Here is a 17,704-nt window from a genome sequence, read left to right on the forward strand (position 1 = left end):
GAGTGCCGCGGCATCAGCCTAGCTCACAGCTACCTCAAACTCCTGGGCTCAAGCAATCCTCCTGCCTCAGCCTCCCGAGTAGCTGGGACTACAGGCATGCGCCACCATGCCCGGCTAATTTTTTCTATATTTTTAGCTGTCCGGTTCATTTCTTCCCATTTTTCTTTTTTTTATTTTTTTTTTATTTTTATTTTTTTTTAGTAGAGACAGGGTCTTGCTCTTGCTCAGGCTGGTCTCTATCTCCTGACCTTGAGCAATCCTCCTGCCTCGGCCTCCAGAGTGCTAGGATTACAGGCATGAGCCACTGCGCCCTGCCTTGATTCTTTATTAAAGCTAATTTACCATTCTAGCATCTCACAATTACAGCTGTCTTTGTAATTGGTATACTTTTTGAATTTGAAATAATTTGTGTCTTTTTATTCTAGGAAAGCTAGAAAGAATCTAACCATAAAGAGTCAAACCAAAATAATAATCTAGCATTAGCTTTTCCCCTTAGATAAAGTATAGATGATGAAACGGTCATTTGATACTTTTTTCATCTACTTGCTTATTTATCACATTACATTTTTATCTTATTATAAAAGTGCTATCTACGTATTCTAGAAAATGTAGGCCATATAAAGTAAGATGGATAAATAAAATCCTGAATTTAAAAAAACCCTCTATAAATTTTCTATCTAGAAATTACCCTTCAGGTTTTTGGTATATTTTCTTGTGGTCATTTTAATGCATATCTGGTAAACCATGACCATACTGTATATATTGCATATTTTAAGCATAAAATGTATATAAAAATTACACATTTTAAGCATAAGCTTATACTGTGGGTAATGTTATCACACCCTGAGACATAATCTAAAACATTGTTCTTAATCGCTACATAGTTTATGTTATATGAATGTACTGAAATTTATTTAACTTGTCCCATAACATTGAACAACCAAGTTTTATGCTACTTTGAATCATCCTGTGATGAATATTTTTGTACAAAGATCATATGATCATTTCTGATTATTTCCTTGGTAAAATTCTCCCAAAATTAATTTCTTGGTCAAAGATTGTGAGTATTCTCCAGGGTCTTTATCTATGTAGCCAATTGCTTTCCTGAAAGATTTCATTAAGTTGTACCTCACCTCTATAGGTTAATACTCACATTTTCTCCAGTATGGGAGCTATGATTTATTTAAAAAACCCAAATTGACAGACGAAATGGTATAATGTTTATTAATTTATATTCCATTAATTATGAGTGAGGTATACTATTCTTCCAAATGTTTATTAATCCATCCTTAATCCTTTTTGTTCTGAGACACTGCATTCCTCATAAGGAGCAGTTTTCTTATTATATTAGATTTAATGTAATTGCCATTTAAGGGATCAGAGTAAGGTTTATTCAGAACTGTAGAATTTGCTATGTGATGAAATGATACATCATAGCTGATATTAAATTTTTATTGATGAGATCTGTTAGTTAAAGTTGACCTGAAAATGTATGTTTGAGGAGATTTAGGAAAACCAAAGTCCAGCTAAGTAAATTAGAATGTACTTCAGGAAAATGTGACAAATGCAAAAAAAAAAAAAAAAAGCCTAATGAATTGATTGTTTTTATGATGAAAGACAATGTGAATGTCTGACTTACTATCTAGCAAAAAGAGCTCAAAAGGCAATAAAGTTTTATCGCTTTTTAGTGTCTTCATTACAACTCAGGGGAAATGTTCCTTACTAGAAGACTTGAGTATGTCATCTGTTCTGTGACTAAATTCCTATAGTGGAGATAGACATCTTAGGAAACCAGAGCCATCCCTAACTCTTTGGCTTTTGGGTAAAGGTATCAGATTTATCATACAATACGTAATTGTTCCTCCATCTCTCTAGAGATAGCAGCAAAACAATAATAAAAGAAATCCACATAATAATAAATGGGAAGAAAGGGAAATCATTAGAAGATGTGATGTTTTAGTGGATTTCTAAGAGCCAGACAGAAAGGAGCAATATGATAAAAATCCCCTAGAATACCCAGGAAGGGATTATAATGGAGGAGAGGGCTGATCTTCCTGGCAGGGACCTAAGGCCCAGAGGGAACCAATTCTGGAGAAGGGTGAGAGGAAGAATGGGGACATGGTGCAGAATATAGGGGTATTAACCAAAATGAAAAAGTCTTCCTGTAATACAGCTAAGCCAGCCACTTCACAAATGTCCTTCCCTCTTCCCTAGGATAGCCTTAGCATTTTATCCAATAGAAATTTGATAATTCTTTTCTAGAAAGAGAGAGAATTAGGGTTACCAAACTGATTATTAGCATCCTGGAGGAAAGCCCTTATTTTTATTTGGGATGAGTAGCATAAAGGCAAGCTCCCCATATGACCATGTGGAAAGGTTGCATATCAAATACAATAGTGTAAGAAATTGACACTTGCTACCTAAAACAAGCAACCTCAAATGCACCAGATATGACAAACCAGTAACACAACAGAGAAAAGCCAACATAAAAAAACTGAATATAAAAAAATTTAAAAACACAAAATATAAAATACTGAATAACCTACTTATAACAAATCCCGAGATGCCAGGGGCATGGCAGGCCTATAGAACAGTTCGTTAACATTGAGAGAGAATGTAAGTGGACTCAAAGTAAAAATGTCCTCAAGAAGGAAAGAATGAACTCCGAGTGGTATTAGTTATCTATTACTGCATAACTAATTACCACAAACTCAGTAGCTTAAAACAACACACATTTATTACTGCACAGCAATCCAGGAATGGCTTAGCGGGTCCACTGTTTCAGGGTCTCCCTCAAGGCTATAATCAAAGTGTTGTCCAGGGCTGGGGTCTCATCTAATAGCTCAGAGTGGGAAGGATCCAATTCCAAATTCACATCGTTGTTGGGGAAATGCAGGTCCTTGAGGGATGTTAGATTGAGGGCCTCAGTTAGGAGCAGTCTGTTTGCTGGAGGCTTTTTTAGTACTTTTTCATGTGGAACTAAACAGCATGGCAGCTTTCCTCATAAAGTGTGCAAACCCAGAAAGAGTAAAGAGAGTCTGCTAGCAAGGTGGAAGTTATAATGTTTGCAATTTAATCATGGCGATGACATCCCATCATCTTTGCCATATCCCATTGGTTAATACTGCCAGGGGGTGGGAATCACTGGAGGCTAACAGAGTCTTCCTGCCACATAAGGAAAAGATAGAATGCCTAATAAGAGATGGTAAAAAATGTGTATATGCATGTGTTAATGTATGTATATATGTATTCATATGCAAACACATATGTCTGTATACATACATGCATAAATATGAGAAAAATGTATAAGAAATTAAAAGTATATAAGGGTAGTATTATTTAGAAGAACTGAAGTATTAGAACAGAATACTAATTTTATTTTTAATTTTTTTCCAAGTAAAAGAAAGAAACTTCAATCTAATGCCAGATACAAAATATGGAACCCAAAGAAACAGAAAATTTGGGATTGGAAATTTAGGGGATACTATTAGATAAATAAATGTTTTATTCTTGAAAATATTCACAATAAGTCATTATTTGTTCTCTTTTTGAACATTTTGAGTGCTAGGAAACTATCAACTATCAAAGTAGCTCATTCTAAGTTTTTACAGGTCTAATTATTAACAAGTTATTCTTGATTCCAATATGAAGTTAAGCACCTCATCTTTAAAAAATTGATCCTAGGTCTGCTTCCTGCACCTGAGATATGTTTAACTTCTATATAACATCCCTCAATTAATTGAAGATGACTATCCCTGCCTCTTTCCAAGCAAAATATCTCCACTTTCTTCAAGCACAGAATACTAATTTTATAATAATTTTAGGAATATTCTCCTTTATTGGGGTGTAACACTGGACTCATCAAAGATTAAATATGACCGTAGCACATCTTTGGTTCTGCAGTAGATAATATTTACATAATTACAATAATATAAATGTTCTTTATGAATTTTAAAATTTTACTTGGAAGGCAACTATGATTACAACTCAGAATTTACATGTTTTCAATCTTGAGATTATACAAGTGAAAGTACAGCTTTCTGAAGTTTGGGCAAGGTAAGAGGGGTGGTGAGAGGAGAAGTGGAGGCTAAAGTTGGGGGAATGAGAAATATAGATTTAAGTATACCATTTAAAGCAGAAAAGCAACTACTTGAAGAACTAAAATAATCATCAAAATTTAGGGAAAGGAGGACAAAAGAGTAAGGATAATGTAATCACAATAAAACTTCACCTTTCAGAATAAGAGACAATAGATATCTTAAATTGAGAAAACATGAACATGATGCCTAAGCAAATGGCATGTTATTTAGAGGCAGAGAGGCATGAACTACCAGAACAGTTAAAACTAAACATGGTGGTGGGCAAGCATAGTGTAAGGGACCTCTGCTTTTTGTTATACATTCTCGTATACATACACTATACTATTTTAACATGATTTTTCTCATATTCATGTAGAAATATAGTATTACATCAGATATCTTTATTTGTATAGCAACCTCAAAAGTTACCTCTTTGGTGTACCTTGCCAATCTGCCTATAGGGAAAACCTGAGCTGAAAAGACATGACAATCCCACCCACTGGCAGATTATATTATTCATTAAAAATTAATAATTAATAGAATCAATGATTATATTAATCAGTTCTACTTTCATCCAAGGTAAGTTTAGTGAGTTCACGGAATATGATCACCCCTACCAAAGAACAAAATTGAGCTTTTCCACATACACCAGATCCTTACTCCACTGGTGCATCTAAGATGCAGGGACTCTGAGGTCTGGGTGAGCTTGACATCTTTCTCTTTCCTTTCCAACTATGATCTTCCCTCTTTGCAGGTGATGTAGACCATGTCTTATGGCCATTAGAAACTGGACAGAAGTGACTGAATTTGTCTTGTTGGGCTTGTCCAGCTGGCCGGAGATGCAGCCAGTTATTTTTGGTCTTGTCCTTGCCATGTACCTGGTTGCAGTTATGGGCAATGCCCTATTAGTAATTGTTGCCTGCTCAGACCCCAAGCTTCAGACCCCCATGTATTTCCTACTCAGCCAGCTTTCCTTTATTGACATAGTTCTGACAACCATCACTGTTCCTCAGATGCTGGTGCACACACTGTCTGTGCATCGAACCATCTCATATAACTGCTGCATAATCCAGCTGTTCTTCTTTATGGCTGTGGGCAGCATGGAAGGCCACTTGCTAGCTGTCATGGCATATGACCGCTACGTTGCCATCTGTGACCCGTTAAGATATTCCACCATTGTCAGCCATCGCCTCTGTCTGTGCATAACGTTGACCTCATGGGTGGTTGTCAGCCTCAACAGCCTCCTTTATAGTGTATTGGTCTCCCACTTAATCTTCTGTGGCAACCAGATTACCCACTTCTTCTGTGACATCACTGCCCTGCTGCAGCTTTCCTGCACCCGGCCAGTGGTCAATGAAATGTTAATATTCACTGAGGGTGTAGCTGTGGTGGTCAGCCCCTTCTTCTTCATTCTGGGTTCCTATGCCCGCATTGGTGTTGCTATAGCCCGCATGCACTCAGTCACTGCCCTGCGCAAAGCTCTGTCCACCTGTAGCTCCCACATCCTGGTTGTGCTGCTCCTGTATGGCTCTGTGATCCACATGTACCTCCGACCATCCTCCAGCTATGACTTGGACCAGGATCGTCAGATCGCCATCTTCTACACAGTAGTTACCCCTATGCTAAATCCACTAATCTACAGCCTCAGGAACCAGGAGGTTAAAGGAGCTCTTTGCAGGCTTTTTAAGAAACTCTGCATCTCAGGAAGCTTTCAACCTGGCTCCCAGGCAAACAGGAAATGGTAGCACATCTCCTGAGATCAAAGAGTTAAGATCTAAATAGATGGAGTATACCCTTACTAATTGATGTGAATCACATTCCTGTGAAATAATCTTCCCTGTTGGCTCCCTATTGGTTGGATTTGGGGACAAGTCAGTTCATAAGTAAATGATTCTGGTCTCTGTTGACCAACCTAGAATCTCATTATACTTAAACTGAAAAGATATTTTTAAATCACCAAGTCTGAACCTCTCATCTATCAGGTCTAACATGGAGCACAGAGGACTATTAAGCAAAATGATAACAAATCAGTATGGCTTGCATAACTTTGATCATTTCAGTAATGGTGTAGCATGTGCTGTCTTCCAGAGAGAAATCAAAGTGAGTTACAATGCCATTATACAGAAGAGAAAGTTTTGAATAAACCCTCAAATAGCCTAAGCCTCTCTTCAAATTGTAATATTTTTATAGTCTCTCTCATTTCAACAACCTCTCAACTCACAGTAATCATAGTCAGCTCAATATATGTGGTGACAAAATTATTCTGTCTGTACCATTTTGCTACCCCAAAGAAGATAGTGTAGGTCACTAATAATAGAGACTGTAGGAGAGTCTACACAGTGGTCTAACACCAACAACAGTTGGTCAACTTTGGGTAGTATAAGAAGGAGAACTGTTTAGAAGTACTGATGGTTTAGATGTAAAGTGTAAGGAGAAAAGAGTAATTAAGAACGGATAGTGAAAATATGTGGAATCATTATGCCATTTATTTATATGTGGAAATCTGTTGATGGTAAATAGCATGAAGATTTGGTTGGGGGGCAAAATCAGCAACTTTTTTTCCCCATGTTAATTTTGTGACGTGTATTAGGTATCCAAATGGAGATGTTTTAGAGACAGTGGAATACATAATCCTTAAGCTCATGGAGAGGTCCTGTCAGGAGATATTTAATAGAAATGTCAGAGGCAATAAAATGCACATAATCCTTGAAGCTGTGGAACTGGATAAAGTCACCTAGTAAGAGAGTATAGAAAAGGGAAGAGAACTATAGGCAGAGCCCTGAGATGGGTAGGCACTCCAACATTCTGAGGACTGGGAGAGCAGATAGCAAAGAAAATTGAGAAGTGTACGTTGGTAGGAAGGGAGCAGGTAAGTTTGGTATGTCAGAGTCCTAAAAAAGAGTATTTCCAGGATGGAGGAGTGGTCAATCTCTCAAATATAGTAGTTGAGAGGTCATTAATGAGAACAGATTATTATTAAATTTGGCAAAATGTAGATTCATTGGAAGCTTTGATAAGAGCAGTTAAGGAGAAAAATTCCAATTATAGTCATTTTATGATGAAATTGCAAAAGAAGTGGAGGTTGTGATTATAGACACTTTTTAAGTATAGTTTTTTTGAGGAGATAGAAAAAAAGTTTTGTATAACTTGAGAACATGGAATCAAGAGAAAGTTTCTTATAATTTTTGGAAAGAGTAGTGACATTAAGTATGTTTGTTTGCTTATAGAATTGATCTAATAAAAAAATGAAACATTAATTATTCAAGGGAGAAAGTAATGAATGGCAAGAACAAAGTCCTTACAAGGGGATGCACATCTATTGGGGGATGATTTTATGTAGGAGTTGAGCCATCTCTTCCCCTGTAACAAAAAGGAAGTCAGAATATGCGAATTCAAATGTAGGTGAGCTGGTGGATTTGGTGGTGGGAAGAAGACATATGCTTGAAGAAACTTCAACTGAAAGTGGTGGGAGCAGGGTTGTTTTAGAGAATTGTAGGAAGAGAATATGTGAAATAATCATTCTAGAGTTTGGAAAAGTGAAGGAATATTATAGGATTATGTGCCAGTATTGAGTATCCATTTGGGTATTTTGTTCACAAGTTTATTATTAGTCAAATCAGCATGATTGAGTGATCTTCTCCAACAATATTGAGGTATTCATGTACAGACATAAATGAGAAAAACACTGGATTTAGCCAGGGCTGAAATTTTCCAGGTAGTACAAAAGGGGGCAAAAGAACAAGGGTGTTTACAAGAAGGTGTTTATGGTTGTTAGGGTGGGAAGGAAGAGCATAAATTAGGTTATAGATAATGAAAAACAATTTAAAGGGGTAATAGATCTCAATCATGTCAGGGAATTGGCAGAGTTTGATAACTAAATTAAAAACGGTGTGTAGGGACCATTCCTGGGCAAGAATTGGCTTGAGCCCAGAGTCAGCGAAACTGGACTTGCTTCTTGGGTCCAAAGGTCAATAGGTCCAGAACACTCCTTGACGCCAGAAGTCAATGGGTCCGGATGCGGCCTATTGACTGCTGAATGCTCCCTGGAGCTAAAGGTGAATGGCTTATTAAACAGACAAACTGTTCCCTATGGAAAATAGCCAAGGGCCTTAGGTCCTGCACGCAAGCCAAGGCATGTCTCATTGTCCTGCACCCGGTAATGAGGTCCAAAGGTTAACATGCAAATGTCTACCTTCCTTGAGCAATTTCCATAAGAAATGGGACATATCACCTCAGGACTCTAAAGATAGTCAGGTACCAGAAAGTAGCTGCTGGACAAAAGGAGTATAAAAATAAAGCGACTGGTGCTTTTCGGCGCTGCAGTCTTGTACCGTCTTTGTGTGTCTGTGTGTTTCTTTCTGTGTTCATCCCCTGTTCTGTAATCGGGCCACTACATGGTGAAAAAATAGAAGCTGATAGGAATTGTGATGTTTAAAATCAAGATTTCACAGATGATGTAATTATTGGTGGTGACAACATCTAAGATAGGACCACATGAGTGGATGGCTGAGATGAGGTAATGTAAAAGATTGTGGAAGCTACAGAAGTCCCAAACTGAGAATTCAAGACGTTAGTTAGACCATTTATGTAGATGTTTCCAAAAATGATAAATAGTGGTGGACAGAGATAACCAGATGCTGAAGTCATAAAAGAATGAGAGAGAACCACTAGAGAATTCATAGAGTATATCAACAAGAATAGAAAAGTTTGTTTGAAAGAACTTCAAAGAAATTTTGAAATTTTGGAGATGTGAGGCACAAGGATCTCATATGTAATGGAAACCAGGAACTGAAAAGCCATAGGAACCAAAATAGATCCTCTGTCCATCACTCTGGAATTACTTTGTTCTTGACGTTACGTCTCATTGCAAATCAGATTCATGTTTCTTTCTGCAGGCCAGCCTATTCTCCTCCTCCCTGTGCTTGGCTGCCCCAGGGAGAGAATGTGAACCATGTTCTCCATGGTCTAACCAAATATGTCTAAGGGATGGGAACACATAATATAAACACAGCTCCCTAGGCCAACCATTTTGTATGCAAGTGTGTGATGCTTAAAGTATTAATAAAAGGAAACATTGGCTGGGTTGGCACTACCAAAAGTTTTTTTGTTTGGTTGGTTGTTTCTTGGGCGCGGGGCAGGGGCAGTTTACTATACTGACCCTTTCCAGCTCTCTAGGTCTTCTAGAATGTCCTGTACATTTGACTTTTAGGGACACAAATCTGGCTTTATGAGAGAATCAAGTGAGTTCTTGATGTGGACCAATTTCTCTTCCAGTTTCCTTCATGAGCTCCCAGATCTGAGTGAAAAGGAGAAACTCTCTTAACACTTGTTGCTTCACTTTACACATCATAGCAATGCAATTTCCAGAGTGCAACATGATTTAGGGCATTCTATAAGAAGCATTTCTATGGAGATAAAACCTCTAGGAGAGAAACTGAAAGAATTCTGTGTGTCATGCATGCTGCGGGTTGTAATCTTTCAGTGAACATTTTTTGTTAAATCTTAATAATTTTTATCATTTTCATACAAAATAGCATTTATTGAGCATTTCAGACTCTATTCTAAATGATTGCAATTATGCATCTTGTTTAATCCTAACAGCAATCAAGTGAAATAGATGTCATTATCGTTCCCATTTTAAAAATGATAGGATTATAAAGATTCATGCAAATCATCCAAGAAACCTGTTTAAGTTACTCATTGCTACATAATGAACCATCCCAAAATTTAGTTGTTCAGATAACAATGATTATATTGCTCACAGTTCTGTGGGTCAGTACTCTAGGCTGAACTCAGCTCATCAGTTCTTTGTACTGCATTTAGTAAACACACAAGTGCAGGTATCTTTCTGAAATAATGATTTCTTTTCCTCTGCGTAGATGCCCAGTAGTGAGATTGCAGGATTGAGTGGTAGATCTACTTTTAGTTCTTTGAGAAATCTGCATATTGATCTCCATAGAGGTTATACTAATTTACATTCCCACCAACAGTGTATAAGTATTCCCTTTTTACCGCATCCACACCAACATCTATTGTTTCCCCACGTCCAGGAGCTTCTCTTGGCTGTTAACCAGTCCCCAGCTGGGCAAGTTACCCAGACACATCAACCAGACTTCGGCACAAGGCCAGATGGAATGTCAGCAACATGAATGAAACGGGATAGGAAGTGTAAGGGGCAAATGAGATGCTGGATGAGGAAATAAAATGGTTTTAATCTGGTTCTAAAGGAGAATAACCATAGTCCAATGCTCAGTGTTCAAGAATGGAATGACATGATGTCCAAACCCCTGTGAAAATAACCAAAGCTCAAGCCTGAGTGCCAGTTCCAGTGATTGGACTTAAGATACCCAAAGGCTAAGTTGAGACTTGGTGTGTTTGTGAGTGAACAAGGACTGCACGAAGCAACATGAATCATGGAGGCTTAGAGACAACCACAATGTGCTGTGGTCATCAGGAAATGTATTTGCCTGGTGTTGTCAGTGTGACTTTTGATCACCATTCTACCAGCTGTGGGATTTTCATTTATTTCTTAAATTTATTTAATGCCTATTTGTTAACAATGTATTATGTGCCATAACTTGTGCCCCATGTTTGGGATACATATTCTGAAAGAGCTTATAAAAGAGTAGAGGGAGACAGACTGTAAACAAATGAGAGCAATGAAATGAAGGGAAAGATTCATAGAGTAAGTGGTGTGGACACAGAGAGGTACATCTAGTCAACCTGTGCTGGGGAATTGGGATGGTGGTCAGAAGAGGCTTTATAACTAGGGTGTCCATATAATTTATTGTCCAAACCAGCATGCTTTGGGGAGACAAAGACTTAAGAAATATACCTTCTTATACCTATTTCAATGGTATAAATTTTGACTATGGTTTCTATATAGGTTACAAGAAACCCTTCTAGCACATTACACAAAATTACCACAATTTTAGCTCCTTCTCACCCCAGTGTCATAACTACTCTTGTCCTGTAAGAGAAACTTCGTACAGACAGATGGACTAATTCAGTCTGCACTTGAATCTTCTGCCCCATGTCCGGGGAGGCCCCTCTCACATCTTCCTCTTGACCCATGAGTCTGAAGAATCGACATTTGAATAGATATCTTGACTCCTGAATCTGTTCCCCATGCCCAGCACTGACTGGTCAGCAGACAAACACCCAGTGTTAGATGAGTTCCACGAACCAGCTGTGGGAACCATCTGGAGCCTGCTGAGACAAAAGGAATTTAAGGTATACCTGAACAGTGCAGCTAAAGAAGGTTAAGAAAATGCAAATTGGAGAGCATGGCAGTGCTTAATTCCGGAGAATCTACAACTTCTGACCCCATATAGTGGACATTGTCATCATGTCCCCCTTCCCATATTGGAGCAGTTACCCCATTTCACGTGTCTTATATAAACTTATGGAAAATAAAGACACCAATATTGCTCTCCCTGGAAGCTAGAGTATAGATAGGCAAGTGACCAATTCTTGGCCAATCAGTTACACGTCCTTATTTTGAATTTAGAGATAGTGGTGAAAAGAATAAGAAGTGGGCAGTTCTTCCTGGGGATGCTAATGTCCAGCTTTTAGGCCTCCGAGGGCTATGCACGGTGACTGTTGCTGGCATTGTTGGTGAGGGTGCAAGCTGCAGTGAACAGAGTTTGCTGGCTACAGACTAGTTCTGGGACATGATTACAACTGTGGTTCTGACTATATGACCTTTCTTATTCTTGTACATTTTTTGAGCCTTGGAAATTCATGAGCCCCAGTTATCTTTTCAATAAGCTCCAATCTTTCATGAATAAACCAGAATTGGTTTCTGTTGCTTGGATCTAAGAACTCTGAGAATTACAACTCTGGTGTTTAATTGCAGGCACAGAGAACACCTTTAATTATAGTTGAAGCAATGCTAGTGTTTTACTTAAGTTCATGGTGATTCCTTTGGGTTTAAGAGTTATCTCAGGACAATATCTAATCAGAAAATCCATGATATGGACTTAATTTAGATATTTCTGGGAAGTCTTAAAGGGAGCCGATCTGTGAGGCACAAAATTGTTTACCCAGAATCATAGGAAAAACTCTGAACTGTGTTTTGGAGTTTTATCTAAAGAAAGAAGTCCATATTCTGTTCATCCATTTCCTCAAGGCTCCCTTGACATCCCCATTCCTCAGGCTGTAGATGAAGGGGTTCACTATGGGGGTCACCACTGTGTACATGACTGTCACAATGCGACCCTTGGTCACTGAATAGCTGGAAAGGGGCCGGAAGTAGACCCATGTGAGGGTGCCATAGAACATGGCCACCACCGTGATGTGGGAGCCACAAGTGGAAAAGGCTCTCCACTTGCCCTTGGCTGAGGGGATCCGGAGGACCACTGAGATGATGCAGGCATAGGAGGCAATAATGAGGGCCAGAGCTCCATTGATGACAACAACACCTTCTGTGTGAATCATCAGGGTGTTGAGGTGGGTGCTGCTGCAGGAGATCTTCATCAGAGGGTAGAGGTCACAGAAGAAGTGGGGGATCCTGTTATCTGCACAGAAGATCAGCCGGCCCAGGAGCAAGGTGTGCAGTAGGGCATGAAGGTGGGAGAGGACATGGCACATGGCCACCATCTGGGCACACAGTACTCTGGTCAGAATCACAGGGTAACGGAAAGGGTGGCAGATGGCGATGTATCTGTCGTAGGCCATAGCAACCAGAAGGAAGTTTTCCATGGCTGCAAAGCAAATGAAGAAATAAGTCTGGGCTAAGCAGTCCATGTAGGAAATGGCCTTTGTAGGGGAGAAGATATTCTGCAGCATCTTGGGCACAGTGGTGGAGGTGAAGCAGATGTCCGCTAAGGCCAAGTTACTGAGGAAGATGTACATGGGGGTGTGGAAGTGGGGAGCAGAGATAATCAGTGTGATGATGGCAAAGTTGCCAGAAATGCTGATTGTGTACATGAGTAGAAAAAGAAGGAAGAGTGGGATCTGCTCTTCTGAGTGGGTAGAAATGCCCAAGAGAACAAAATGGGACACATTGGTCCTGCTGGTATTGTCCATCTGTTGCCATAAGAACAAAAAGAATGATTTTTATAGACTTGGACATAGGAACAGGCTCTTTAGTTACTGTTGTGTCCCCAGATCAACTACACATGGTGCTGATAAAGGAACCAAGTGCTAATAATTTTCCAAAATAATATGGATTTTTCATTATCATTAACATCATTACTATCATCACAGCTAACATTTACAGAGCATTTACCTTGAGCCAAGGGTGTTTCTGCCTTATCACATTTAAATCAATAACCCCTGAGGCTATTATTATTATTTTTATTTCAGTTTTACACATTAGAAAACTGAGGCATGCAAAGTTTAAGCTCATAAAGGGCAAAATCTGAATTTAAGTCATGTTTATCTGGCTCCAATGGCTATACTATTAGCCACTATATGATCGAATTCCTTAAATTAAAACCAAGACATCTTATTCATGGTAGTAAGGCCTGTTGATGAGCTGTTAATATATAACCAAGGAATCTGCCTGCTGAAAGGGATGTCAGAGGACATTTGGTTCAGCAAGTTTCACTTTGTGGGATACATTCCCTTGTTGACTCCCAAAGAGTTCTCAAAGAGTGCACAGACATGGTTTTAGCAGAATAGGTTTCTTAATCTCCATATTTCTTTTTTCTAAACTCATCTTTTCTTTGAGATGTCACCTTATGCATTATCCTGTCTCCCATGTAACAAATGAAAAACAAATAGTAATAGAATTGATGCTGATTTTGACTTTTTCTAGTAATAAATAATACTCATTTCTGGATACATGAACTAAAAAAAAGCCAGTATTCTGTTAGGTACCTTTAATTAAAACCATATTATTTAGGTCTAATAAATATTTTCAAAATTTGTGACATATTACAATATGAAGTTACCATTTTTATAGGTCAAAATAGGTGTACATTAGCAACTTTATGATTGAAGCAATTTAATAATTACATAATTTTGGTCTGTTGTTTACTACTACTAATTGTAACAATAATTCAGATGACCTTTTCTGATGGTTTTTAACTCTTAAAATTTTATGATCACAAGAAATTCAAAATAACTTAAATTTTATGGTTTTTTTTCATTGAGAAAAGTAAGGCAGGTGGTTATAAAATACTTTTCAGCATAAAGATTTATTACAATAGGATAAAATTTGCATAGGGGAAGAAAAATGGAAATACATGTTTAAATTGAAAAGGAATGATGTAAAACTTATGGTGATTAAGGGCATCTTTGTTCTTGCATTTTAAAAATGGATGATATGACTATCAAGTCACTCCGGTGTTTAGATGCCATTGGATGTATTTTAAGGAGATTGAGCCCATCCTTCAAAGTGAGGTATCACAAAGATGGAAAAACATGCACCACATGTACTCGCCATCAAATTGACACTAACTGATCAACACTAAGGTGTTCACATGCTAGTAATACTCATAGGGTGCCAGTCAGGTTGGGGGCTGGGGGGGGCAGTAAACCCACAACTAATGGAAGCAGAGTGCACTGTATGGGGGAAGGACATGCTTGCAGCCCTGGCTTGGGCAAGGCAAACACATTACATTAACCAAAATGTTTGTACCCCCATAATATCCTGAACTTAAAAAAAGAAAGAAACAATGTAAAGTTTTGTCTTAAAACTTTACTATATATTATATATTATATCCTTACAACTATTTAAGCATCTGATGAATAATTTCGTATGCCCATTTTAAGAAGTTCATAGGTTTTGATTAGAGAGTATTTGAGCAAAAAGTATAAAGATCATAAATTTAACCAAACCAAATCAATGTTCAACCTCCTTTTATAGGATCTTGGGAAAATGAACATCCTTCCTCCTCTTGAATGCTTCCAGTGGCAGAAAGCTGTAATTGTCAGCATTTATTCCTTTGTAGGAGAAGCTGAAGTATGATTACTTCTCATCTCTGTCCACTGGAATAAGGTTGACTCTCTGGGATCTCACAGAACAAGGCTATTATCCCTCAACATGAAAACCCTCGAGAAATGTAAACATCAACCAGCAAAGGCAGCACTGTGCAGTGGTTAAAAGCCCAGCCTTAGTTTTCTCATCTGTAAAATGGTGATGTTAATAGTATAGTACTCTTAAAGTTGTTACGAGGATTAAATGAGAGTACCTGGTCCCTGGCAAGTATTCAGTAAAGGCTGCCATTTTTTTCAATCAATTTTTCAGTCTTGTTAAACATAGAGTCTCTGGATTTTTCTGCATCTAGGTCTCTCTACTGTGAGCCTGTCCTCTACTGTGAACCTGTCCTCAAAAATGTGGTTCCCAGAACTAAGCAAGTTTCTATGAGTCACATCTTTCATTACAGGATAGTCACAATGAGTTCATCTGGTCATAGATAATAACCAAATAGCCCCTTTGAGATGGGGATCAGAGTTGGCAGTTCACAAATAAGCTGTGTTTATGGCTATTCAAATAATTCATAGACTTTGCAATTTGGTTATTGGGAGAACAAGTGCAAACAGTTAAGAAATGTCCCTGTGTAAGGCATTTTTATGTATACTTTTACATATACTTTTATGTACATACACTTTATATATATCATCTCATATTATCCTTATGGCAGTCCCAGGACATGTCTAGCTATGTGTCCCTGCAACAATCACTAATTATCCTTATTCCACAGGTGGGAATACCAAGGCTTGGGGAGGTAAAGTGATCTGCTCAGTATGACTTAGTGTTAAGTGGTGGCTGGACTTCACACTGATGTCTGGATACCTTGAGTGCTCATACATGCCTGACTGCCCGTTTCGTTTATTTAGCTTCTCCACAGAACTAGATTTATTATATTTATCACTCCTGGTCTGTCTGCTTTGATGGCTCAAGTAAAAGACATGATGATACAACTCAAAAGAACAAATAGGTTTTTCAATTATAAAAAAGTAGCAATTCATAATATGATATTGAATATCCTAAATTGATTTCAATATGGTATGATGATGAATGAGGATTAAAAGTGGTAGCTGCATTTACTGAGCACTTACTATATGCCAGGAATTATTCCAGGAGCTTTATATGTGTTTTTCATGTGATCACAGCAATTCTGTGAAACAAGTATTATTATCTCCACTTTAAAGATGAGGAAATTGAAGCTCAGAGGAATTCCATGGCATGCTCAAGGTCACAGAGTTCATATGTGGTAGAACTGAAATGTGAATTCAGTTCTGTCTGACCTCAAAGTCCATGGCTCTTAACCATGGGGCTCTGCCACCTCTTAAGTTTTCTCTCACTATTCTAGTTTTTACTTTCCTCTTTGTTTCTTGCTTTTCCACTGCACTATCCTGTGCTTTGGCCAATGATAAGTACCTATCATATTTTTTCTAGTCTAATCCTCATTATAAAACTAGAGAGTGGATATTATTATTCCCATTTTCAGATCATGAAACTGAGGACTGGAGAAATGGGTGAACTTCGTCAAGGTCACAGTAGGGTTGGATCCAAGTTGATCACAAATCTGTCTAACCCAGAAGAAATTCCCTTCCTCTCATACCTCATCCATTTAACACCTGGACTCTATTCTCTTTCTGTGTTTGTTTTCTCTTTTAAGCCTGTCATTGTAATTTCACTCTTCAGATGATAATTCACAATTTAGCCTCCAGCGCTGGGCACCAGGTGGCCCTGAGATTGTGATATAAGAAACACAGGATGTCTCTTTTCACGTCTAGGGAAGGCCTAAGAATGGACTGAGCTCTACTTGGCAATTAGCAGCCTGGGGCTGCTACCTGGGCCAATGTCCCGATAGCTCCTGTGATAACAAAGCTACATATGAGGCTGGAGGGAGTCCCAGAAGTGGCTGGAGGGGAGCTTCCTGGAACCTTGGCGTCCTCCTTGTCATCCTCGTGGCTGGTAGAGATTATCCTGCCTGACCCACAGTGTAGCATATGGGCAGAGGAGAGGACTGTGGTGTGGGCAAGGAGGTGGGGAGCCAAGAATGGGGAACTACTAGAGGAGAATCTTGCTTTATAAAAGGGTATGGATAAAAAACAAACAGCAGTGTGGTGTGCGGGAATGAGTTTTGACCCAGGAAATGGAAGATCTGGGCTTTGGTTCCAGGTCTGCCATGAAAATTTTCTGAGACCTTAGAAAAATCACTTCCCTTCTTGGGGGCCCTAATTTCTTCATCTGGGAAACGGGAAGAATAATAACTGCTTTCAATAATAAGGTTTATTTAAAAGACAGAAGAAACTATAGATGTGAAGGCCCTTTAAAAGCCCTATGAAACAGTGAGAAGTTGTTTGTTTTAAATTACTGTAGGAACCTGGGTTCCCTATCCCAGAATAGGTCCCTATAAACTGCTGACAATCTGATCCATAGATTGCACTTTGAAAATAGAGAAGGCACTTGGATAACACAACTTAATCTATTCTCTGAGTTTTCCTGCTTGATCGTTAATTCCCAGAATTGGGAAGAAAAGTCTGGGTCCAGTTGTTAAGAGAAGACAAAGATGACAACCATGTCCAGAGGATGATTTCTGGGTCACCTAAGTCTGATTATTCATCATACCTCCCCAACTGGTTGAAACTCTCTGGAGTCCTTTAGTTATTTTCTCTGACTCATGGAAAATTTCCCTGAAAGGAATTACTCTTGACTATGTAAA

At 38.5% G+C, this 17,704-nt stretch overlaps 2 protein-coding genes across 2 annotated transcripts; one reads left to right on the forward strand and one right to left on the reverse strand.

The window, feature by feature from the left end:
* The first annotated feature begins 4,852 nt into the window (after window positions 1-4,852).
* LOC123645650 (olfactory receptor 1J4-like) lies at window positions 4,853-5,824 on the forward strand. The gene has a single exon (XM_045562102.1). The coding sequence runs from the start codon at window positions 4,853-4,855 to the stop codon at window positions 5,822-5,824; it is 972 nt and encodes a 323-aa protein (XP_045418058.1).
* A 6,280-nt stretch (window positions 5,825-12,104) lies between these two features.
* Window positions 12,105-13,184, reverse strand: LOC123646111 (olfactory receptor 1Q1-like). The gene has a single exon (XM_045562779.1). The coding sequence runs from the start codon at window positions 13,107-13,109 to the stop codon at window positions 12,165-12,167; it is 945 nt and encodes a 314-aa protein (XP_045418735.1). The 5' UTR covers window positions 13,110-13,184; the 3' UTR covers window positions 12,105-12,164.
* Window positions 13,185-17,704: the final 4,520 nt, after the last annotated feature.

This window comes from Lemur catta, chromosome 10 (genome assembly GCF_020740605.2).
Source record: "Lemur catta isolate mLemCat1 chromosome 10, mLemCat1.pri, whole genome shotgun sequence".
NCBI lineage: Eukaryota > Metazoa > Chordata > Mammalia > Primates > Lemuridae > Lemur > Lemur catta.